The 26,041-nt window shown below is 37.6% G+C and overlaps 1 protein-coding gene across 1 annotated transcript in view; it reads left to right on the top strand.

Annotated features, from left to right (window-relative positions):
- Positions 1–26,041, top strand: part of LOC309559037 (sodium channel protein type 2 subunit alpha-like) — a 337,619-nt gene that overhangs the window by 237,991 nt on the left and 73,587 nt on the right. Inside the window, 5 exon segments of the mRNA XM_082262157.1 lie at positions 2,917–3,090; positions 4,686–5,042; positions 8,158–8,637; positions 20,420–20,555; positions 22,405–22,559. Of these exon segments, the coding sequence (XP_082118283.1) occupies positions 2,917–3,090; positions 4,686–5,042; positions 8,158–8,637; positions 20,420–20,555; positions 22,405–22,559 (1,302 nt within the window).

The raw sequence follows: 26,041 nt of genomic DNA, 5'->3' as shown, positions 1-26,041 counted from the left end.
CTTGATAAAATAAAGTGCTATGGATCTCTGGTATGAAACTTATGTTTGTTTTTCTCCTGTTCCCACGGAATCCTTCTACCAACTCTTAAGGTAAAATATTACACAGTACAATGTTGAACTTGTTTTTAAAGCACAGATTTGTGGACTTGTGTCTATTCACTGAATGCCGGTCAAGTACTATATGTACACAGTCGCATAATGTTTATCGTGTGGAGCACTATAGCGCAATTTTAGCATGTATAGTATGTTTGAATTGTCGGTTATTTTGTTTGAGAGCTGAACTCTTTAATTTTATAATCCCCCCCTGTACGCAGCTGAAAGCCAGCTGGAGGGACAGAAGTTGAAGCCGGCTTTCAGCTGCTGCAGAGAGAGCCATACAGGATATTGCTTCCTGTAATTGCCCCCCCTCCCCCACCGCACCGATCACCGCCTCTGCCCACATTGGATTCCCCCTGCTGCCCGAGCACCACTGCTGGCCCAGGCCCCGTACAGGAGGACCAGTGGTATCCCCTTATCGGCAGCCATAGGTTAGGCAGGGGCCATTAGAATATGGATCTTTACCTGGCCAGTATAAAGAGAGCTTCAGAAATTCACGTTAATGGGAGCTGGAGCAAACATGTATTTGGTAGTAGGCCCTGGAACAGACGCAAAAAAAAAACGCAAGAGTAAATTTCTAAGCAGGCCTTGAAATTGCTCAGTAGAAGCTGAAGACGGTGGCCAGGCAAAGGAAAGTCTGAGATGGCTTGATCGCTCTCCTTACTTTGAAACCCATAAGGGTCAAGGTTATCAATGATTTTCTCTGAAATATGTAAAGTAGATTACTTCCCTGGGGCAGAAATATTTGGGATCAAGAAGCAAAGGCACTCTTAATGGTTATCAGAATAATACAGATGGATATAATCCAATATGGCGCTGCAGTTTGCCCTTTTGTAAAGAAGCAATTTATTTAATTTTCAAAGTTTGTCTTTAACAAAAGAGGCAATCAGTCAGCTTCGACAAAGAATGATAATTTGAGAATCATTTAAATCCAATTCCACTGACTAGATGAACATTTAAATTGTGAGCATTTTTAGCAAACATAGGTAAAGGAACTGATTGTATGGGCCTTTTTGTCTAAATCTGCCAACATGCTGATTTATTGAAAGTTAACAGAAAGAAAGATATTTGAGAGACAAAACAATAAGAAGATTTAAAAAGGAACCATGTGGATCTTGAAAGGTGGAATGCTTTGTGTAAAGTGTGCTTCCTGTGGATGATAAAAGATTATGGGTAGGAAGACACATCTAAGCAGAAACAATAATTGTTATATAAGTTACATGGATTTCTGTAAAAAGTTAAACTTTTCTTTTTAAGTTTGAACTTGATAGACACGTGTCTCTTTTCAACCTATGTAAGTGCAGCAGTCACACAGTGGAGCCAACCATGTTATGAGCTTTACCAATCTTTTTAGGAATAAAGGTTAAGCATTTACTAGAAAGCCATGACATTCTCTAAAATCAGCAGACCAAAGCTGGGACAGGGGCTTTTGGAGGGGACTAGAGGCTAGCCTTCTAGCCACTGATTATGGCCCATGGAAGAGACCAAGGATTTTGTCAGCTTCTCCAGGTCAGAGCATGGGACGGGACTCAGTTCAGACTCTGATCCCATGGTGAGGACAGATCATTCTCTAATGATGGACAACAACGTAATAAATGCTGAGAGGGAGGCTTGGATACATTTTCTGAATAAAGACAATAAGGCTTCCCCTCTTGAGTGGATGGAAAGGTGTAATAATAATCTTGTATAGGTTAATGGTCAGAGGAAATTCGGTGGCTCTCCTGCAGACTGGGTTGGAGAAACATCACTTGGTACAGAAATATGTATCAACAATCTTCACCAAGAAATCTATAAAGATAAATTAATTCCACTTTTTAAGACTCTGCTGGAACATTTTATGAGTTTTGACTTATGATGAATTGTCTAGTAGACAGATTACATATATGAAAGCTGGCTATTAAGATTTGGACAGCCCTGGGTCTTCATTCTGGAGAATTGGTGCCGAACTGTCAGGGTGGGCACGGACCTGAGTCATTTAGGCTTTTCTAGGGGACTATTTGTTAAAAATCTCACTGTTAAATTAGATTACTGTATTTTTATGTTGGCTGTTCATTAGAAGTACTGTTAGATGTACTGATGAGATTACTGTTTACAGTTTGCATTGTTTAGGGTGAATAGGCGAACCTGATTTTGGTTTTGATTTTGATTAGGGTGAATAGGGTGAACCTGATTTTGTGTGGTATATATTCTGTGGGAATTTACATTAAAGTCAGTTCCAGTTTGCACCTAAGCTGGTGTCCTCTAGCTCTTTGGTGCAATTATCAGCTATAACACCTGGTTCCTGGTTCCAGAGTGCAGGAAGCTGTATCTTGGCTAAGGCACCCAGGTTGGGTGGCACGCGGTCTGTCACACTGCCCATCTTCAGTTCTGCCAGTACACTTCCTGAATGCTTCACTGGTTTCTCATCAATGAATAAAGAAGCCATTCAGCCTTATGGAATCTCCTGAAATGTCACAATTCTATACTTTATTTTTTGTTTGAAAGCCACATGGAAGGTTTTACATTTTTTTTTTTGTAGAAATGAGGAGTATTAGGACTTGACCAATGATGCCATGTAAGATGACCAAACCAATTTTACAAGGTCTTCTTTATTTTATAGCATAGTGGTTTTAAACTTGTCTGATCACAGAGCGTAAATGCAATAGCTCTTAGAAGAATATCTATTCTGACACTTTGAATATATATATATTCTGACTCTTTTGTAACCTTCATATAACCAATGTAAAGTTAAGTTTATATGTTTACATGTATTACATATTACATATTATGACTAATGGTTTGAACTATCACATTTATTTGGACCTATTTCCTTTATTGTAGGTTTTCACTGGAATCTTTACAGCAGAAATGGTATTTAAGCTGATTGCCTTAGATCCATACTATTATTTCCAAGAAGGCTGGAACATTTTTGATGGTATCATTGTGAGCCTCAGTTTAATGGAGTTGGGTCTGGCTAACGTGGAAGGATTATCAGTGCTTAGGTCATTCAGATTGGTAAGAACATTGTTTTGTACATAAAGAAACTAAAAATCTAGCACCACGATGTCTTGGCAATAAAAATGTATACCTTTATTTAATCCATAAAACAATAAAAAGGAATGGATTCCTAAATATTGACATGTTTGAAGTAGTTGTAAACCTTCACACAGTGAATTGAACAGCCTCAGATGATACACAGAGATTAAACAAATTCTCCTACATAGGTTTTACTTGTTTATCTGCAGCCCTCTCTTCCCTAAACCCCTTAAAAAGGGCAAAACATTTGTTAAAATCCCTCTCCATTTGTCAGGAGTAGAGAGGAGGGGGCAGAGAGGCTGAGGTTACAGTGTGTGAGAGCTGATTGGAGGAAAGAAACACAACTCCTTTCACACATCAGAAGAACTGTGTTGTGAATAGACAAGCTCTGTGCTGAGCTCCCTCCCTGACACAAATTGTATCTCCTGTGTTGGAAAACCTCTCAGATGTGACTCATGCTGATAACAGAGGAACGAGGCACTAAAGAGAAACGACACTTAGGCCTCGTTCACACCTGAGCGATTTTCTGCTTAAAGCTCTAAAACGCTCAACAAGGCCCCTGTTCACATATGAGCGTACTGTCATGTGAAGCAAAAGGCCTGTCACTCAAAAAAGTACATGAGCTTCTTTTTGGCAGATCACAAGCATTTTTGGCCCCATAGACTTCAATAGAAATGCCTGAAAAAGCTTGACTTGAGCATTTTACGACTGTTTTGTCGCTCATTTTCTGCTTAACCAGCAGCTCTCCACCTCTAACATCCTATCCCTCTTCTCCCCCTAGTGCTTGCTATTGGCTAAACAAACACGTTTGAAGCTGTAAAATGCTTGAAATAAGCTTCTAAAATGCTGTAAAAAGGCTTGTAAAAAGCGACAAAAATGCTCTAAAAAATTCCTGAGAAACGCCAGTGAATTGCTATGCTCAGGTGTGAATAGAGCCTTAGAGCTTTGGAGAGAGATAAGTAAGCACTACAGATATATGTGCTTTCCTCAGATTTTGTGACTGAGGTTTACAACCACTTTAAGCCTCCTACATAGGCCTTAGTCATAACGTATCACTGAGACCTATGTAGGAGGCATAAATGTGTCAAATTTTAGGATTTGATTCCTTTCAATTTTTAATGCAAATACTTCCTGGTGCCGGAGTTTTACTTTCCTCATTGGATTATGGACAGTCAGTATTGTACTACCTGATTCCAGGCACAGATGTCTTGATCCCATCCTATCTATCCTTATGAGATAGAACTTCCTTTGTTGCTCTGTTGTTTTCTACATAGCTTTTCAAGACCGGCACTCTGTTAAAAGAATACTAACTGAAAACTATAGGTTGCCCCAAAAAAACAGCTTTCATTTTCTAACTGGTGTTTAAAATAATTGGGGCAGTAGAGCTGTCATTCAAAAATATTCTAGGTCAACTGCCTGACCCTGCAGTCAACCATTGTGACCACCCATTGAGTCTTGCCCTGTAAGAAAGAAATAGACCTCTCAGGTGGAAGTTCAGAAACCCACAGTAAAGTTCACATACACTTTACCTTAAAATTCTTAAAGGAAACGTAATCATGTATATTTTCTTTTAGCTCCGAGTCTTCAAGTTGGCAAAATCATGGCCTACCCTCAACATGCTGATCAAGATCATTGGTAACTCTGTAGGAGCTCTGGGAAACTTGACTTTGGTGTTGGCCATTATTGTGTTTATTTTTGCTGTGGTCGGCATGCAGCTGTTTGGTAAAAGCTACAAGGAATGTGTCTGCAAGATCTCAGATGACTGTGAGCTTCCACGCTGGCATATGAACGACTTCTTCCATTCCTTCCTGATTGTGTTCCGTGTATTGTGTGGAGAATGGATCGAGACTATGTGGGACTGTATGGAGGTTGCTGGACAATCTATGTGCCTTTTGGTCTTCATGTTAGTGATGGTCATTGGCAATCTTGTGGTGAGTACTCAACAAAGTGAAAATAAATACAGCTCCATTTTAAATTAATTACACATAATCATATGGCTACTTAAGCAAAATCCTACAGGTCCCTTGTATGAAATATAGGTGTACTTTTAATAAACAGAGAAAAGCAGTGATACTCAGGATCACGACTGATCTCTGGTGTGTACCGGTTTAGGTAGCTGAGATGAGGAGCAGAGAACATGTTCTTTGCTTCTCATCATAGTACATCACTGTTCTGTCACAAACGGCCAGTTTAGAAAAGTGAGATCTGAAGATCTCACAGCCGTTACTCTGAAATATCTCCATTCCAGATTCTCCAGCTCAGAGGTGGAGAATCAGGGGGAGAAGCTGTGTGATAGAGGAAGAAGACTTCTTTCTTCTGATATATCAGCACCAGTGGGTTCAAAATTAAAAAAAAATATATATATATGTATATGTATATATGGTATGTATGTATGTATGTGTGTGTGGGTGTATGTATATATATATATATATATATACTGTATGTACTGGTGTGTATATATATATATATATATATATATATATATACACTGTATGTACTGGTGTGTGTGTGTATATATATATATATATATATATATATATATATATATATATATAAACACTGTATGTACCGGTGTGTGTGTATATATATATATATATATATATATATATATACATACATATATATACTGTATGTACTGGTATGTATATATATATATATATATATATATATATATATATATATATATATATGTGTGTGTGTGTGTATATATGTGTGTGTGTGTATATATATATATATATACTGTATGTATATATATACTGTATATGTGTGTGTGTGCATATATTTATGTATATATACTGTATCTGTGTGTGTGTGTGTGTAGATAGATAGATATTCAGTTAGTTTTCATGTGTCAGAACATGTCATTACGAGTGCTTTTTAAACTTAGCGGCACTGTAATCTCACAATATCTCGTGAGATTACAGCAGTCCACCCAGTTATACACGGATCTCGGCCATTTTCAGAGGAAAAACTTCTCCTCCGATCACCCTGTGAGAAGTAAAGTTCTCCACTTTCTAAACTGGGTGCCAGAGAAGATAATTTTTCTCTGAGAACTGCCGAGAAGTGAACTGAGAGAACCATAGTACACTTTGACTCATGCAAAGATTTGAAAATTAAATAGTATGTAAAGCAAGATCATATTCTTTTAGTAATGAATAAAGTAGGAAAGGGTTAAAATGCCCTTCAGGTTATTTTTTCCATCCTGTGTCCAACCCTTTTAAGAACAGTCATTCTAATCCAAGGATTTTCCTTACTCTTTGCTCTTGTGACAACTCTACAGTTTTGGATTTCTCATCACTTTCTGTCTCAGTGTCAAGGATCACAAAGACAAATAGTGGATACATTTCCCCAGCATGGACATAGACAATAATAAAGACCTGACAGTGGGTCTAACCCTTCTCCCTCTATCCCAGTGGTTCTCAACTCCTGTCTTCAGGACCCACTGACAGGCCAGGTTTGAAAGATAACAGGTGATATAGTTTGCTGCTCACTGATTGCAGTGTTCTAGTATGCATCTCCCCAAGGTAATACCTAAAATCTGGCCTGTTAGTGGGTCCTGAGGACAGGAGTTAAGAACCACAGCTCTATCCAAACATAAAAAAATAAATAAATAAATGCCTTTTACATGCACTTTAATTCTTACATTATTTGAACTGTGCAGGTTTACTTACGAGTCATGAAGTTAGACATATGACAGGGCAGCAACCTTTATTAGTCCAGGAGGAGTTTCTGCTACAAACCTGAAGAGTTAAATAAAGGGGCAAATAAAACTCTCTCTAGTAAAACTTCTCAATTAAAAGTCAAGGCTACATATTACGTTATTTTATTAGGCAACTTTTTTTTTAATTTTTCATTTGCTTTAATTTTTTTGCAAAAATTAACCCAAAATCCAACATGATTCCTACAGCGTTACATGCCTGTTACAAATATAATATTCCTACCCACTGTGGTAAAGTATGTCTCTTTGTAGCACCACATGCTTTGTCTTCAATTCATTCTTTTCTCATCCTTTACATTTCATTTGATACAGATAGTTCACACGTAGTCTGTATGGTAGGATAATATTTCAATACAAATAGTTTAGCAATATTACCTACTTTACAGCTACAAATATAAAGTTTGTAAAATATTACACAGTAAGTCCCCGTTCACACTGGGGTGATCCGACTTGCCGGGCGACCTCACAGGTCACGGTGCGCAGCTCGCAGCGCGACCTCGGAGCGGCCGGCACGGACTTCATAACATTGAAGTCAATGCAGGTCGCTCCAGGTCGCCCCAAAGAAGCTCCGGACCCTTTTTCTAAGTCGGAGCGACTTGTGTCGCCCCTATTAGAACGGGTCCACAGCTTCTCTATGGCAGGGGGCCTACGGCGACCTGTCAGGCAACCAGGTCGCCTGACAGGTCGCCCCAGTGTGAACGGGGTCTTATAACACCTATTTACATACATGGCTGGCTTGTGACAACACAAAATTTTCCAAAACTCCCATTTTAGGGCCAGGCTACATTCTGATAGTAAAAAAAAAAAAAAAAAAACCCTTGTTATATAATCCTATAAGGCACAGCCTCAGTTATAGTTCATATGTAATATTATGGCAGGAATCGTGCCAGCAATGTACTTGGGTACAATTAAATAGTTAAAAATTAAAATTAAATATATAAAAATGATTGACAATAACTAATATTGGAAGTGTGAACAGTAAAACCAATGAAGAATAATGCACCATACCATCTTTAACCCTACTTTGTTCCTTACCCCCTTCACTTTAGGCACCCTTTCCACGTATAATTGTTAACATGGTTTCTCATAACATTAGCTAGATATTCAAACAGTGCCATGAACTAAGAACAGAAAAGGAGGTCTAAGTATAGGGAATTATTTTGCACATTTTTAAAAAATTTACATATTTAGTTTGATTGCAATTTAGGAAACTTCCTTACATGTACTTTTCCAGAGCATAAGAAAATTGACAGCTATATGCACTGTCGTGCGTGGACTGGTACAGTCTTACCATAAAATGTTAACTTACCTTTGTATGTACTGCATAGGTTTTGAATTTGTTCCTGGCCTTGTTGCTGAGTTCATTTAGTTCCGACAACCTCACAGCAACAGATGATGACAATGAGATGAACAACCTTCAGATTGCTGTGGGAAGAATACAGAGGGGAATAGATTTTGTAAAGAAAACAATGCGAGAATGCATCCAAAAAGCCTTTGTGAAGAAACAGAAAGCTCTCGATGAAATCAAACCGCTCGAGGAGCTGCACAATCGGAAAGAGAGCTGTCTTTATAACCATAATGCGGTTGATATTAATAAAGACCTAGATTATCACAAAGGTGGCAATGGAACTACAAGTGGAGTAGGCAGCAGTATGGAAAAGTATATTATCGATGAGAGAGATTACATGTCCTTTATACATAACCCAAGCCTCACCGTGACTGTTCCCATCGCTGTTGGGGAATCTGATTTTGAAAATCTCAATACCGAAGACTTCAGCAGTGAATCTGACCTGGAAGAAAGTAAAGAGGTATGCCTTATCAATACATTGATTATTATTACTGATGTATTTATTTACTTAGGATAACATAAGTAAAATGTTTAATTTCTTAAAATTATATAATCATGAAATACAACACTTTGATTTTTTTTTATTTTTTTTTACCTTAATACAAATATAATGATGTAGATGTAGTAAATGGTCATATGATTGAAAAGTGGATAATATGATTTAGGAAATGTAGTTGCTTTGTTGCAGATTTTTCAGTTAAAGTGTTACTAAACCCACAGAAGTAAAATCAGTCTGTATACTTACTGTGGAACCTAAGGGGTTACAGTAATTCTCCACATTGTGTAAAAAGACTGTTTGATCCTGCCTTCTTTGATCCATTCTTCCAAAGTCCCCAATTCATCTCCCCATAGTACTAAGCTTTGGGGGCACTCTGCACATGCTCATTTTGGTGTGTATTGCTAGGGAGTTTTTTTTTTTTTATTCATAGGAGGTTGTATGTGATCAGCACAGGGCCAATTAGCACTGTCCAGATAGAGGGTCAGGGGTCCTGCAGCCTCATAGGACAATTAGGGGAGAATGAAAACTCCTCCTACAAGCTTTAACCAGACACTGATAGAAGTCACTTAGACTGCTATATATACAGCTGATGAGAAAATATATTTAGCGGTTTATATTTACTAAAACAATTGCATTTCCATGTTCTGTGCACTGTGGCAGACCAGATATAATGAATGCAGGCTCCTGGGTTTAGTAACACTTTAAGCCTTATCCGTAGCTCTGTGTTTAAAAATGTATAGGTTTTGTAATATGTCATTTTAAAGGGTAAATCCACTTTCGTGGGGGAAAAAATAGCAAATAAAGAAATAACAATATAGCGTATACAATTGAGACACAAATCATATTGTAATTGAATGATATTAAAAATTACCTTTCCTTTTCAATCTGTAGCTGTTGTAATTTTCTGAAAATGCAATATGGCTACCTATAGGTGTTCTGTACACAGAATGTGTACTGACCACACCCCAGAAACATAATTTCCTGCTTGCGTGATTGGCTCACCAATTTAAGATACAAGTCAGATTTCTGGCATCCCCTGCAACAAAAATGTCATTTTTGGTGAGATACTCCCAATAGGAACACGTCTAAAGGGATGCAGGCCCAGCAGCTTTCCTCATTAGAGCCCTACAGCTGCCACAGCTGATAGATAATTATAAAACCACTCCCATTATACCCACTCAGCACAGAGGCACATAGGAACAAACAATGATTTCCTCAGAATAACAAAAGTTTGGAATCTGCAACAATGTTTGTTAAAATACTTGTAATGTAGATAGATTACCCAGAGAGGAATGTTTTTTTCTTAACAAAAGTGGAGTTACGCTTTAAGTTATTTTTTTGCATTGATTGCAGTACTTTTCCAGTGTATTTTCTATGTATTTTGTAGTGGTTGCTCATGTATTGCACTTGCAGTGCAGTTCATCTCTGTGGAAGATGAGCTTGCTGGAAGCTGCACCAATATGCAGCAAGCAGAATAAATATTTCTAAAAAATCACCACAGTACAATGCATTGGCTGTAAATAGAACTGTAAAATTGATAACAATGGTATAGGACTCTCTAACATGTCTGAACTGCAAAAGTGTGAATGAGCCTTATAGGTGTCATTTTGTATAATACAAAAGGTCATTTATAATGTTAAACCTGGCTTCGTAACATCCTGGAATTTAAAGTAGAACTCCATGAAAAAAAATATTTTCTCCCATGCAGTGGGGCTGTGCCTGCACTTCATGGGTTAACTGCTTGTTTTGTCTAGGGGCACACAGAAAGGCTATGCTTACCCGATCCTTCAATCCTCCAGAAAAACACACTCCCCCACGTCCAGCAGTGGACTGTTCCTGCCATCCTCATGTCAAAAGCCTGTCTATGGGTTTGATGACATCAGTAACAATCCATTCACAAGACTGCTAGCGTGCAGGGGAGCAGGAGCGGCAGGGGCCAGTCCTGCGCTTAGAGGATTGGCTGATCAGGTAAGTATATCTCTGCTCTGCAATCCCCTAGACAAAAATGAGCAGTTAACAAATGCAGTGTGGGACTCTCTTTATTTAAGCACTTCTTTTATGTTTTACTTTCTGTAGCCATTATTGAAGAGAATGTTTGCAGTATTAAATGGAGCATTTAATGTTTTGTATGTATTTTTTCATCATGTTCAGGGCTGAAAAAAAATATCAATTTCAAAATGTTTGTTTCCATATTATTAGATAAATGTGAAATATTTCAAATAAATATGTCATATTTTCAGCCTGCAAGGGGAATCTCTAGAATTAATGGGTAATCTTGACTGTTCACTTTAAAAAGCCTGTTGTTTACCGAGCCCAATACCTGAAGCTCTGTTTACAAACACAGCTGGATGCTATTTCCCCTTTGCTCTGCTTTCTTATCAGTTCTTTTCTGGTTAGTATAGATTTTACACCAGACAGAGGCAGCATGTTTGTAGTGGCTCATCATTTGCTGGTTCACCCTTTGGAGAACTCAGCAATCCCCAGATAATAAAATTAAAGTTATCCTGAAGAGATAGCTCTGTATGTTAATGGGAAAGTTTTCAAATTCATGTGATTATATTTGTAAAAATAAAAAATACAGTTTAATTCCATCGAAATTCTCAAACCAGCAGTAGTTTTAGACAAGGATACATTCTGTTATGTCAGAAACAACTCTTTGAATGAAATGAACTCTACCGCCTTTCCTGATACCAGAAGGACCAAGTTCCAAACTTGTCTTTTATTGATAATCAGGTTTGACAACGCTTTATTGAGCAGTGCGTTTAATGTGTAATGCTGCGCATTACATGTCTTGCATTAATACAGCCCATTCCTTTGAATAGGCTTCCTAATGCACCAATAAAAGGTGAGTGTACTATATTTGACAATGCAGCACATGACAGCGCAACTCAGTAAGTTACCATGGATGAGGTGCCATTCAGAGGAGTGTGATTTGACCCTAAAAGAATGTTGAAAGTTGGACATCTGGCAAGCCAGCTCAGAGTTTTTGCTTATAGTCTTCAAGCTGTGGGAGAACTACCAATTCTTTTGTAAGAAGTAACCCTCAATGCCAGATTTAGGATTTATTTTAGGAGCATAGGTGGTATCTCATCATTTGCTGGCTGTAGAAATAGTTTAATAACAGACTTGCCTGTTGGGTTCCTCTGCATTCTCTTCAAGCCAATGTTAATGATTGCTGCTATTATTTAATAACAACTTTACATTTTGAAAGCAAATGTATAGGGTAACAAAATGTAGATTTGCACATTAGGACACTGTAACCATTGTTACAGGAAAACTAATATTCCATAATGTGACAGAAGAATCCACATTTTGATCTAGAACTCTTCCATATAAGTATTAATCCACAGACTGAAATTTGCAGAGAGACCACAAATGGCCCTTAAAAAGGGCAGATTATGGGGGTTTTAGTCTGTCCCTTTGTCTTAGTTTGATATTGCATTTTGTGTAATCCTTTAGAATAAAACAAAAAATGTATGTGGATTACACTTTCATACAAGGTGTACTGAGCTGTTTGCACACAGCCCCCACATCTGGCCAACCCCTCCAAGGCTGTAAGAGCCAGGGGCATTATGCACTCTCCTAATTTTTTTGGATTACTTATTCTGACAATTGATTCTGTTGACTCAATTTCCAAAGCAACCAACAGCTTCACTAATCTAATTTTCAGATTGCTGATGAAAAAGAAATGAGAGCATTTTATAAAGGGCCATTTAAAGCAGATGCAAGGTTAAATTTTGGCAGCAAAAATGTAGGATAAGGAATGAGGTCCCTGATGTAAAATTGGACATCTGCAATGCAGAAAACAAACTGCTTTGAGGATGCTTAGCAGTGGCACTGACTGCTAAAGGTTTAACTACTGTTTGAGAAGAGTGGTTGCTGTTTGCAAAGATTAGACAGCTGGGTCTATGGGATGCTCTCCTACATGGAGCATTCCATGTGCCTGTAAATCCCCTTGGAAAACAGCATATTTTGAATATCTTTCCATTGGTCACAAAGGACACTTCAATAAACCAAAAAAAGGTTCATTATTTTTCACCCCTATGTATAAGTGCCAATATCAGAGAATATCTAAATAATTAAATAAAAGTTTAATTGCAAATCTGAACCCAACAGCAAATATCCACTTTGTTCTCTATTATCCAAATGAATGTATCTCTTTTTGTAAATGCAATCATTTTTAGGACTTTTTTGTTGGCGAAAGGTTTACTACAACTGAATAACAGTTGGTGTAGTACATGTCCTATAATATAGAGGGAGGACAAAAACTTTTGTTCTAATTCTTGACCTCTCTATGCAAAAATGAAATAAAAAAGTTTTGACTATGGTACTAGGATCTAGATCTACTCTGTTAATATTAAGCACATTATACTTCATGGGTCTAAATCAAAAAATTATTGTATGAAAACACATTTATAGAAAAATAATAGTTCTTTTTAGACACTGAGGTGTTGTTATCTGTCAAGAATGTACACTACGAAACATTCTTAATGGAAGGCAGTGGGTGGAACCAAAAGAAAATAAATTACAAGTACCAACATCCCTTTAGAGTATGTAGAAAAAAAATTATGGAATGTGGGACTTTAACGGTACTTAAGTAAATATATTTTTTAAAAAAGACATCTCTTTTTATATATAAAACAGGAATATTTATATATAAAAAGAAAGTGATGCCTTTTTTAAAAAATATATTTACTTGAGTACCGTTAAAGTCCCACGTTCCATAAATGTTTTTTTCTACATACAAAACATTCTTGTTTTACTAAACATTGTTTACATGTATTTTTACAGTTAGTCTTGAGCCAATGGTCCCTGTTACAGTTAGTTTTTGTCTATCGTTGAGATGATTGTTAACAGAAACTTTTTCAGATCGATGACGCTTGCAGATGTTGGGTTGCAGTTCGACTCTCAGTGTTCATGAGGGTAACAGTCCTAAAATTGCTTAATAAAACAGACTAATCACTATGCCTGCTTAATATGTTTTAAGAAGGCTAGGGGTGCTGTTAATTTGTTTTATTTTTTTTTTCCTTTTTTGCTTGCACTTATTTTTACTTCTCACAGGGTTAAATTCAAGCAGAAGTAACCGAGAATGCAACTCTGGTGCTTTTAAACAAGGCAGAGCAACGTGTCACCACTTTAACTAAGGTTACATGAAATAATATCTAATCACAATTAATTTTGATTGGCTTGCATGCAAATCAGCTGTGTCCCTTGCCTGTTCATTGCAATTCAATACAGAACATGCACAGCTATTAGGCTTAGGTGGAGTTGTAAGACTCTCTTCACAGCATGATCTGCCAAGACTGGCCAGTTATGATGTTCTACTAAAAATATAATTTTTTTTAATTTTCATTTTATTTTATTTTTTAATTCCTCAGCATTTACTGCATGCCCTAAACCTATACTGCTTTAAGATCACAAGCGCCAAATGAAAAAAAGGAGCATGCACCATTTTGAATGTTAAGTAGTATATAAATCGATAAAAATTATTTTGCAATATGTTTGTTTATCATAGACCTTTATGTGTGTTTATCATAGACCTGCTTTAATTTATGATGTTCCATTGGTGGTAAGGCTGTGCTTTTCAATGAATTTAAATTTCAGGATAGGTTTAATCAATTATTGTATATGTTATTATTGTATCACCTAAAGCAAAGCTCTAGCACAAACATTTTTTACAGAGTGGGGAAGGATTAGATCCTCAGCTGGGCGTTTGTGTCCTTCTTTGTTCCCACTGGGATGCTCTTAAATACTTCCTGTCTCACTCTCACCCAGCACATTGCGGAGGAGTAAATTTCTTGTTTCACCTTTCAGGAGTGGATTCTCTATGCATTCCTATGGAGATTCTTCAATAACAATGGTTTTCTAGAAGCTAAATCATTGAAATACAGATGGAACTCCAGAGAGCAGTTTAAGACTTCTCTTACACAATGCTCTGAGGATCTCACCTTTCCCTACTCTATCCAAATGTTAAAAAATTGCTTTGGATGGAGTACCACTCTCAATAATTTTCAACTAATTATAACAGAAGCCTAACTGTTGGGGAATAAGATAGGGAAATTTTTAAGTTGTGCTTGTTCTTTCAGGTAGCCATTTTTGGTGGTATCCACATAGGAGTCGATTTATTAGGGCAAATAGGATGATCACTTTGCAAGGGTGTTTTCAGTGAAGCTGTGCTGACTTCCATCATACAGTCACGTGCAAGCAAAGAACTGTTTTTTTTTTTTTTTATTTCCTCTGGACACGATTTTTACCACATTCAGTAAGCTAGTGCCTTTAGTAAATCAACCCCATAGTGTGACAGAGCTGGCCTCCTTTAAGCTTTACCTTGCTAGAGTCAGGCGAGAAATGCAAACCTCACACATTTTTTAATGGGAAAGAGGTAATCCTTTTAGCACATATAGCACCTATTTAGCACCTTTTTAGCAAAGGAAATACTCCTAACATACCCCAAGCATGCAGAGCAAGGAGAATTATTATGCAAAATAATTATTAGTTAAACCCTGTAAGCCTTTCCAACTTTTAAAAAAAATGTCTGTGCTATGGGTATGATCCTTTCTTTTTGGAGGGTGCTAACGGCTTGTGTGTATAATGTTAGCCACGTCACAAAGAAGATCACAACAGGTCCTGGCAGGAGGGCCAGGAAGTTATTAAAAGTTATTTTTGTATACACAAGTTAACTTGTTGGCGCCGAGCGCGCACAAATATGCAGCCTCTCGGCGCTCCCGGGCCTTGGCACCAAACGGGCGCATATTTGCATGCAATAGCACCAATAGAACTGTGGCAAGAGTGCGCACAGTGCTCGCTCCTGGCACAGTAACAGGCGGCTAACAGAAACTTCCCAATCACAATCAGCGGTGGTCACATGGCCAAAAGCCCTACCTCCCAGCATTCTAAAGTCCTTAAAGCAGGAGCTGGCGCCAGGGGGTTAAAGAGGCCAGAATGTGAATATGTTTATAAACATGCTTATAGTATACAGTTTGTATATATAGTTCTTTCAGAATAGTTGATAGAATACATTGTGTGGCCAAAAGATTTTATTTCAGCAGTTATTCAGTGAAAATGCTGACCAAATTGCTTAGTAATCATATAGTTGCTAGATTACTAATCTAGAGATCTGTGTACGAATTATAGTCATCAAATTGAGGATCGACATGCATGTATAACTGGTAATGGAAAATCAAAAATGTATTTCAGTTAAACATTACAATGGCAGCTAGAAAGATGTACATGCTAGATACACTTTCATTTTCTTAGGCACGCCATAGAGTGTTTATGGGGGATACCTCCCATGGTGCTATTGTGTACTTCCAGTGGGGGGGGGGGGCATCCCTGCCGGGAGAACACAGCAATTACTGCTAGCTGCTATAGACAGTGGCAATAATCGCATGCATAAATCTGACATGCTGGTTGTACCCAAGTCAACGAATGGATCATCCTGGGTGCAATCAGCCTGCCTATAAATCTATCAAATTTGATTAATCTATGGCTGGCTTTAGAAGTGATCCCCATACAAAACGTATTTGTTTTTTGAATACAATTGAAATGGCATCAGTTGCTATTAGGTAATCAGTGCTCTCACTTATAAATATCCTTCCATGGCCAATGTTTTCCATTGTGAAAAATGAATGCCTAACTGAACTTTCAGTTTAAATAAGCTAAATACATTCCAGTTGCGTCAAAATGTGTGCAAAGTCTTACAGTTTCTTTCCTTTAGAAAGTAACTACAGAGTAGAAAAACCCGTCCCCTAACAGCATTTTATAGAAAAGGACCCTTGCTCTCTGTGTGGAAAAAGTGATCTCTCTGCAGGTCTGACATACCCTCTGCTGGGTCAAAGCTAGACCCCTCCAATTAAGGTCTTGTTCACACGGGGCAATTTAATCCATGCCATGTGCAGGGCTGTGTTTTATGAGCACAGGGATGTATAGATGTTGCATGCATCCCCGTGCCAGCAGTCCCATTGCTTTCCTTTGAGATGCAGTGGCTGGGAAATAGGTAGACAGCCATGGGACTGCCGGCATGGCGATGCACACAACTCCTGTGCATCCCTGGGCCAATAAACACAGCCATGCATGGGACATAGATTCAAATCCCCAGTGTGAATGAGCACTAGCAGGGAGTTAGAACTTTGCTGATTGCAGAGCTGAATCAACAGGTGGCATGTATGTAGAGTGACCGCTGTTTTAATTTGAAATGCTTTTAACTTATCATTGAGATCTATGATCCAATATTTCTAAAGATTTTCTAGTTCTATTTCTTCATTTTGGACAAATATCCTTATAACTTATTAAGTTGTGTTTTATAGAAGGGAATCCCTGTTTTTTTTTGTTTTTTTTATTACACTCAATATGTTAGGTCTTCATAGCATTTTAAACAGCTGTCAATACAGTTAATGTACTCAACATCCATTTAATCATATTTGTGTGTATGATGTTTTTTTTTGTTTGTTTTTTTAATATTTAAAAGTAAAATAGTTGACATTTTTGGTTGTTTGATTTGTAAACACTGTTGGCAAGAGGTTTGCCTGTTCAAAAACTATGTTTCAATCGAAATATTTTGTTTATTTAGTTATTTATTTATTTATTTATTTATTTATTTATTTATTTTAATAACTGATAGTTAAGCATGTGTTATGTGCTTAGTCATGTAATAAAAAAATTATGCACTGAAATATCATATTTACAAATAATGTTACAGTTAAATAAAAAAAAAAAAAAAGAAATTGGCATTCATGCTGGTTTTCATTGGCTCTGAAGAGGGGATAGCCTCCACTTCCTCCACAAGCATGTTAATCTGCTAATCACTGGTTTGGCTGTCGTACTAGATGATTTAATTATCTCTTACTTAATTATGTTAATTGAACAAAGAACTATTGTATTAATATCTCTCTTTTGTACTCTGGATTATCATATTATCGTCAGTTATTCTGTCATTCGGCACTTGACCCAATTTCTCTTTCTTTTCACTGGTTTAGGGGAAACGGTGGCGCAAACTTTTTCCTGTTGAATTTTATTTTTAACCTTTAATTTTATTATAACCTTTGCTTTGGCTACAGCATTCTGGCAGGGTTTTCTATATTGGGGAAATGATGGAAGCATTTAGTTCTACTATATTTTCAAAGAATTCTATAAAACTATACAGTTTACTATTACATGTGCTATTATTTAAAATATGAATATTTTACATAAACATGTTTGTATTTGTTATTCTCTTTTTAACACAGACAATTATAAATTATTAACATGAATACTGTCATGAAATTAATTTAGTTTAAATTCAATAATTTCAATTTCAGTAATTTCAATTAAAAGTGTAGTATTCAAAGATTTATGTAACACATTTGTCAACAATTGTTTTAGATATATTGTTTTTAAACAGTATAACAATAAAAATTGTATACCAATAAATATGAAATATACTGTATCTATACAGATTTCGCTGTATACCAGTTCACACATTTATTGTGTGTAAAGAACCCACAACGTTTGGTGTGCATACATCATTTTCAAAACTTCTTGCTTTTTGGATAAACAAAATATAACAAATTAAACTTTGTTGAATGTATTATATTGATCACATAATCTACTCATACATGTAACGTAGTAGAAAAAAGCATCATATATTAGCAGTTAAGGACTTAATGCTAAACTCCAGAAATTGTTGCAACTCTGTATTCAATATTATATCTTTAATATATGTTTTAAATGTAAGCAAAGTGCCTGAATTTCCATTGGCATCAGCCTCTTACAGTCCCTGTACAGAAGAGCTCAGATTGGGGTTAAAAATGCAGCTAATAAACCTATCATGCAGCAGTACTAGGAACTAGCTAATAGAAAAAGAGAGCAGAGAGATGAGCTCACGAGTCTTCTGCTTCTCTCTGCACAGTGTATTTACTGGGTTGTGGGGGGGGGGGGGGACCTGTAAGTGTTACTGACATTTAGACTGAGACTTCCATGGCTCTCCTAGCAGATAGAGCTGGTGCTGTGTGGAGAAGCAGTAAAAGAAATCTAAGGAATTGATGAGCAGCAACACAAACCCTTTGGCAGGGGAAACAGCTCCCTTATATGTATTTTATCTGTGTACTTAGCTGTTTGCCTGGAGTTCAGCTTTAAAATATATTTTCTTTATCCTTTACTGCTAATACAGACATTAGTATGTGTTAATATTTTCTGCATTGCCAAATTTTGTGAATTTATAATATTTGGTTATTACTGCTTCCATCATTTCCTGTGTATATTTGCTATTTATCTGCGCAGCCATTAATGATGTTATACATAATACAGTAATAACATTACACCAGATCAGAGAATGCGGATTGTGTATGCTACCAGAACAAGAAACTACTATGAAATTAAACGGTACTCATACTTGTTTCGGGTAAATTGTTCCTACACAAAAATTACAGAAAAAATAAGCACATTTGAAAAACAAAATTTAAAAATTAATATAAAAAAAAACAATTAAATCCTGAGCTTTACTAATTTCAATTAGTTGTTGAAGTCCCATCAATAAGTATGAATATCGGGTTGACAAGTAGTTTGAAAATGCACAGTGAAAATGGGGTGCATTGACAGATGAATGCAATTGCTTGAAAACTGGTATTTTGCATTTTCTTTTATGATAACACTTTAAATGTTAATATGTGTTTTTAAATGTTTAACAGTAAAAGATGACATTTAGCACCTAAAACTATTAGGATAATTTGTTACTATTTGGTGAGAATACATTTATGAGCCACTTTAAGGCTTTCATGGGCCTAAGGGCAAAGGCAAAATTAGTTAGTCACTCGTATGATATCCCACAATATATATATACAGATTGTATTTTTTTTTCTTTAGATACTGAATACATACAATTCATATTAAATAATATTACAAGTAAATTTAAAGTTATATTGACATTGAAGGAAGTTACACATCAAAAAGATGATTAGTAATAATTAATAATTACAATTATTATTTAGGCACAATAATTATTAAACTTAAAGATAGTGAAAGAAAAAATAACTTAGTGCATTTATAAGAAACTTTTTAGAAAAGGTTAATGCTTCTTATTTTAGTGATCATTTTCCAATAAAGCATCTAACGATGAGGAAACAATCTATGAGGTCTAGTGCAGCAACTTGGAAGACCTCTGTTGGAGTGAAAAATCTGTCAAGATCTTTTTTTTTTAGCTGACAGTCCATTATTCTCTCTGTTCTTTCTGGACTGATTGTTCTCTCTGGTGTGATGCTACAAGTCATTGTTGCACATTATTATGTACACCTGTAGTTTGGGAGTATGAATGTCTATGTGCCTATAAGGAAGTCATTTTAATAGTAGTAGTAATTTATTGTACTTTTTGCCATCTAAAATGCAGAAGTGCTGCCATAGGAACGCTACAAAAAAAAAATCTTTCCTTTTTTAGGCTCGGCTACTAAGAGTGCTATGCCTTGGTCCTGACAGAGGCAGGGCTATGCCCTTTTTTTTATTAATATTATTATTATTTTTAAAATGGTCCTGAGCCACCTCCTTTATTCTAAGCCTGAAGGTGTATTAAATCCTTTAAAATTAAGTCTAAACAGTAAAACAGAAAGGCCAGTCATGGCTTGTTCTAAAAGAAACATATAATGGCATTTAGACTTTAACTAACAAACCAAATGCCACTCATTAGCAAAAATATAGGACATTTATACAGCCTTTATTCAGCATTTTTAAGCTGGCAGTTTATTAATATTTTCTTATGGGGGGTATTTATTTGCAGAAGCTGAACATGACCAGCTCATCTGAAGGTAGCACAGTGGATATCAGGCCCCCTGGGGTAGTTGTGGAAGGAGAAGGGGAGCTGGTGGATATTGAACCGGAGGAAGCTTTGGAGCCAGATGCCTGCTTCACAGAAGGTGAGTGGGAGAACATTGCTCATTAAAGCCTTCTTACTTGGCAGTTGGCCTACACAGCAAGATTATATAATGAGATGAACTTTTCACTATACTTGTAAATTAAAAAAAACACACATGTTGTGCGGAGAAAAAAGATATCGACTTGTAAATTTTGCAGGGAAAGACCTTTGTAATTTTTAATTAACTGATGCCATATTTTTACTTTGCCTGATGCCAGTTTTAAAGCACACCTATGGTTTAAAAGTAAACATATTGCTGACCAGAAGGCAGATAGGGGAGATGGATAACGCATTTGGTTCTTGCAGCAATTATGATTAAAGTGGAACTACAGTCAAAAGGTTTAAAAGTTACCATACACATTTGTAATTTCTTATATGTTAAAATCACATGCTACCTAACAAGGGATTTAACAGTGGAACCTATGCCCAAAAAGGCAAGAAGCAGACAAAGAATTAGTCAAAACTATTGCCTATAGGCTTCCTGCTTCTAATCTTTCCTATATTAATGTCTTTGGCCTCCCTCTGCACTGTGTTTCTGTGTCGAGTTGGCCATCTTGGTACAGTAGCAAGACTTTGCTAACTCGTTTCAGAACTTTCCTGTTGATTACTGTTGATCAGAGGATTGGTGGGGAAATATTCAAGAATCCGCAGGAAAGGTTCAGAAAGGACAGCTCCACAGAATAGATGAAGCATAAGCAGTTAGATCCTTGCACTACGAGTCCTACATCTTCTGTGTCTTCCAGGAAGGAGCCTAGTAGTGACTTCACCAAGCCTTAATTTAAATTTAGTGAGACTAGTCATCGCAGGCAGCAGTACATTTAACAAGCAATTAACCTTTGCAGTGATGGAGGGGGTGGGGTTGCACTGCAAGGGTGAATTGTTTTAATTGAGCCCTACAGGACAAAATCCAAACTTCTAGATTTTTCCAATAAGATGGAAACTCTTTACACTTTAAGTTTAAGTCCAATTCACACATCCCCAGTATATTGCATAGTCTGGATGGTAACACGGTCTACAGTTTTGCAACATTCACTGTTGGTTGTCTGCTTGTTGGATAATAAGTGAGCATATTATATTGCACCTATGTAAGCCCCCAAGTATGGCCCTCTGGACAAATAAGTCTTGGCTTCTACCCTCTCACATTCACAATTTAATGGTAGAGAATCTGTTTGCCACTGAGACTCTGGCATTGAATTGTTGAAAAGAAAGAGCAAGGCTACCTTGCAACGTTTAGCTTCATGTCTGAACCAAAGTTATGGCCCAGAGGCACAGTGGGGTTTATTTACTAAAACTAGAGAGGGCAAAATCTGGTGCAGCTCTGCATAGAAACCAATCAACTTCCATGTCAAAGCCTAATTGAACAAGCTGAAGTTAGAAGCTGATTGGCTACAAGGCAGAGCTGCACCAGATTTTGCACTCTCCAGTTTTAGTAAATCAACCCCAGTCTGAACACTGAAAAGAGTCTGTGAACCTGAAAAGTATTTGCAGGCTTTGTTTAGTGTCTGATATTCAAAAATATTATTTTTATGAGTCAGTACATGTAACTTCACGGTCTTTATAAACTGAAAAATCTACACTACCTGCATTTCCTGCCTTCTTATACAACATATCAGTTGTTACAAAACCACAAATGCACATTAAGAATGACTATTTGCAATTATCCATGTTGTAGAACATCACCTAATCTGCTGTCTGTAAACCCTTCTACAGGAAAGGGGAAAAAATGGCCAAAAGCTGTTTCAATATCAATCTTAGATGCAAAAACTATACAAATATAAGGTTGAATATCTAGTCAAGATGCTAAATATATATATATATTTTTTTTTTTTTTATTTAATCTCTTATAATAGGATGTGTAAAAAGGTTTCCAATTTGCACTGTGAACATTGATGAAAATAATGGCAAGACTTGGTGGACATTCAGGAAAACCTGCTACACAATTGTTGAACACAACTGGTTTGAAACCTTCATTATCTTCATGATTCTTCTTAGTAGTGGAGCACTGGTAAGGGAATCCTTTGACTTTTAACGTTCAGTTTTTTTATTATTATTATAATTATTTGGCTCAATCAAACAGCTATTACCAATAATGAAGAAGGGAAGCACAGTGTCCTATTGGTTAGCATTTCTTACACCATACATCGCCACCCCAGAAACTCTATTTTAAATCTCTAGTCGTGTTGATGGGCAATGCACATGGGATGTGTATACTGGTTGAATGGCAAACAGCTCAAGCACCCACTCTGAAAGAATGGTTCTCACGGCTGGCTAGATTAGCCAAAATAGAGGAGCTTTGCCAAGCCCTAATCCCCAGTCATGTTTCACCTTACCCACTCCTTTTATTCCCCCCCCCCCCAACCTTCTTTTACCCTTCTATTCCACTGTTTGTATTTTTCTTTTCCTCTCCCTGGGTCTAAACATGACCTCCTAGTTTCCTTTTCTTCGGATCACCCAGAACCTTTAAATTAATTCACACTGTAATTCCCTAGTGAGGGTACTGAGGGTCACATCTCCATCATTCATTCTATCATTCCTATGCTAAAAAAAAAAAAAACTTTTTATTGCTGTATGTGTTACTGTTATATAGATAGCTGCCTATTTTCTGTCCTTCCCCACTCTATAGAAAAATTAAAAAAATATTGGCTATAGATACACTTTAAGAGGCTTCAGATAATTAGATGATATCATACAGCAGTATTAAAGTCAATTTTTAAAAAACAAAAAGAAAAGGAGGAAGGAGAGAGAATGCCACTTTCTTAGTGTAATGTGAATGAATACCATAGAAAAGTGAAGTAATAACTTATGCAATCACATAAAAATACTTGGGCTCTACATATCTATAGATAATCTGTAGGATGTCCATCAGGGGTCAGTCCCTCCAATATCTCCAATGGGCATGGAAAAAGAGCAAAAAACAAACAGAGAGCACACCCCTCTCAGTATAGTATTTATTAACGACTGATGTAAATAGATAAACAATATTGCACTCACATGTGTAGCACCCTACAAGGTAGGTGCTAGGTAAAGTATAGTAGGCCTTGTCTGCCTGCTTATCAGCAGGGCCATGATTTTCAGCTGGGCTGTCATGGTTCCCAGGTGTGGCTGTTGAGACTGGGCAGTCTCCCCACTGTGCTCAATGAGGGCACTCATTGGGCAGTGGAGGAAACCCAGCCAATGGCTCACCCAGGCTTGTATCTACCCCAGAAAGGCAGATTCTGCCGCACAGCATTCTGGGAGTGGGTAAAAGTTTGAGGGGAGCACATGACACAGCGTCTTTGGTGGGAAGCACAGTCCCAGGAGGGAGAGCATGGCTGTCTCTCCTCCTGTCAAGAGGAATCAGGTGTCCTAGGTGGCTGGCCTGAGGGGACAGAGGGCTGAGCTGAGCTACAGAAAGGATTCGGTGTTCAGAGGACCAGTGGAGCTGAGAGGGGTCGAGTTTCAGGAAAGCATTCCCAGTCGTGAGTACTGCAAACTGCCCCTAGGGGTCTGTCTAGTGAGAGGGGACCACTCCAGAGAAAGTCAGAGGGATCCGGGAGCTAGCTAGCCGGTGCAGGAGCAAAAGGAAAGGGGTGCCAGTGTTGACCCTGAAGAGTAAAAGGGGGTGCCAGTGTGGACCCTGAAGAGTAGAGAGGGTGCCAGCGGTTGGGCCCTGAAGTGTTAAGTATACAGTGTGCAGTGTACAGTAGAGTAAAGAGGGTGCCAGCGGTTGGGCCCTGAAGTGTTAAGTGTACAGTGTGCAGTGTTGAGAGTTGCAGCAGAAGCAGTTTACAAAGGCTACCTCAGTCAGGAAGGACTGGAGGGGGCAGTGCTAGACTTTTGAGCTAACCAGAGTGTCAGAAGTCAGTCTTCAGTACAGTGCTTGAGTTTTGAGCTAACCAGAAATGTCAGAAGTCACACTCAATTTCACAAACAGCAAGTCAGATTCACAGGTGCCAATGGGCGTTGACCGGCATTCAGCCAGCGTCAAGGCAGCACCAATAGGCATTTTTCCTCAAGAGTCCCAATTTGTACCTAGTTGAGCTAGAGGAGTATCCCACTCATTCCCTTCTCCCATTCCCATATAAAATAAATAAAACAAAACAAAGATGCCGGACTGTTCATTGTCTCAGATCTCACACTTGGGCATTCAGCTTAAATGCGCTGTTAGTGTTACCGGTGACCATGGCAGACCCACATCAGGCCCAATGCCTGGAAATATTGCTACACATGTAATCAGTAGAGCGCTGGTATTATCACCTGCTGGAGCTTTATGATAATGCCAGTAGTAGATGACAGCGGATAGAATGAGTAGTATAATCCTCCAGTGGATGCCTTCACAGGAAGTGATGCTGAGGGAATCAGGAAGAGCCAGCAGTGGAAGTGTAGCTAGCGGCCGCTGTGGACCACAAGGAAACAATGAATGGCTGATATAACACGTACACGTGGGTGGGCATGGCATTGTATCTTGGGGCATTCCCTTGATAAAGCTCTTTTGCTGCTACTGAACAACAGCAAGCAAGTTTTACTGAGCCTTATACATTCTGGAAGGTTCTGACACATCTTATTGGACACCTTTACCTGTGAACACGGTGTGCAGAAAATGTAAAGTTGCAGTGCACCTTACATTATAAGAGTCTAATATAATAGTGTAATGAGAGTAAATAAGGTCAGGGAGGTAGCCACAAATCCATGTAAGTGGCCCTAAATAAATTGTGGCCATTTTATACTTTCTCTGAAGAGCTTACATAAGGGAAATAATTATACACCCTTGAGCCATACATCTTAGGAGTAATATACCACAGTTGTTTTTCTTGGCGCAGGGTGATTGAAGGCATTTTTCCAATTGGTGGGGTTTGCTTGTTGCTGTTCTTAATTTTTTTTTTTTTTTAAACTGATGACAGGTAGGTATGGCTCAAACCTTCTGTGTGCACATAAAAGAAAAAAACGTGGTGGAATTTAATACCATTTTCAAAGCACCTGTCAAAACTATGACCATTGTTATGGCATCAGTCACGGTTACGCATGACGGACATGCCAGAAACACCATCATGTTACTGATTTACCTTATCATTACAGTGTGTGAATTCATTTCACTTCCTACTGCAGGCCCTACATTTTAGTTTATATCACAACATTCAGACAGTATCTGCTCTAGAGGGATTAATTAAAGCTGGTGTTTGCATGCTTATGCCAGCAATTAGTAGCCTCACATGTATTCTTTTTTCCACTTGAGGTGAGCAAATACGTGAACAGGTCAAATTTCAAAATTGTTTAGACAATGGCCAAATAACATGTATTTCCTACAATTATAAAGATCCAACCTGTTAAACAGTGACTTACTAAATACAGAGAAACATGTACATCAATCACTGCTGTTTAAGGCACTTAAAGAATAATACCGCAATTTACACAATCATACTGAAGGGTCAGGATGGTCAGACACCATTCAAAACTGGTCAAAGCATATATCGCCAGCAAATCATGGATCTTCAACATAGCGATCAGAAA

The sequence above is a fragment of the Pelophylax lessonae genome, assembly GCF_965119305.1.
Source record: "Pelophylax lessonae genome assembly, chromosome: 6".
In the NCBI taxonomy this organism is placed as follows: Eukaryota; Metazoa; Chordata; class Amphibia; order Anura; family Ranidae; genus Pelophylax; species Pelophylax lessonae.
This window is presented reverse-complemented; position numbering and strand designations above follow the sequence as displayed.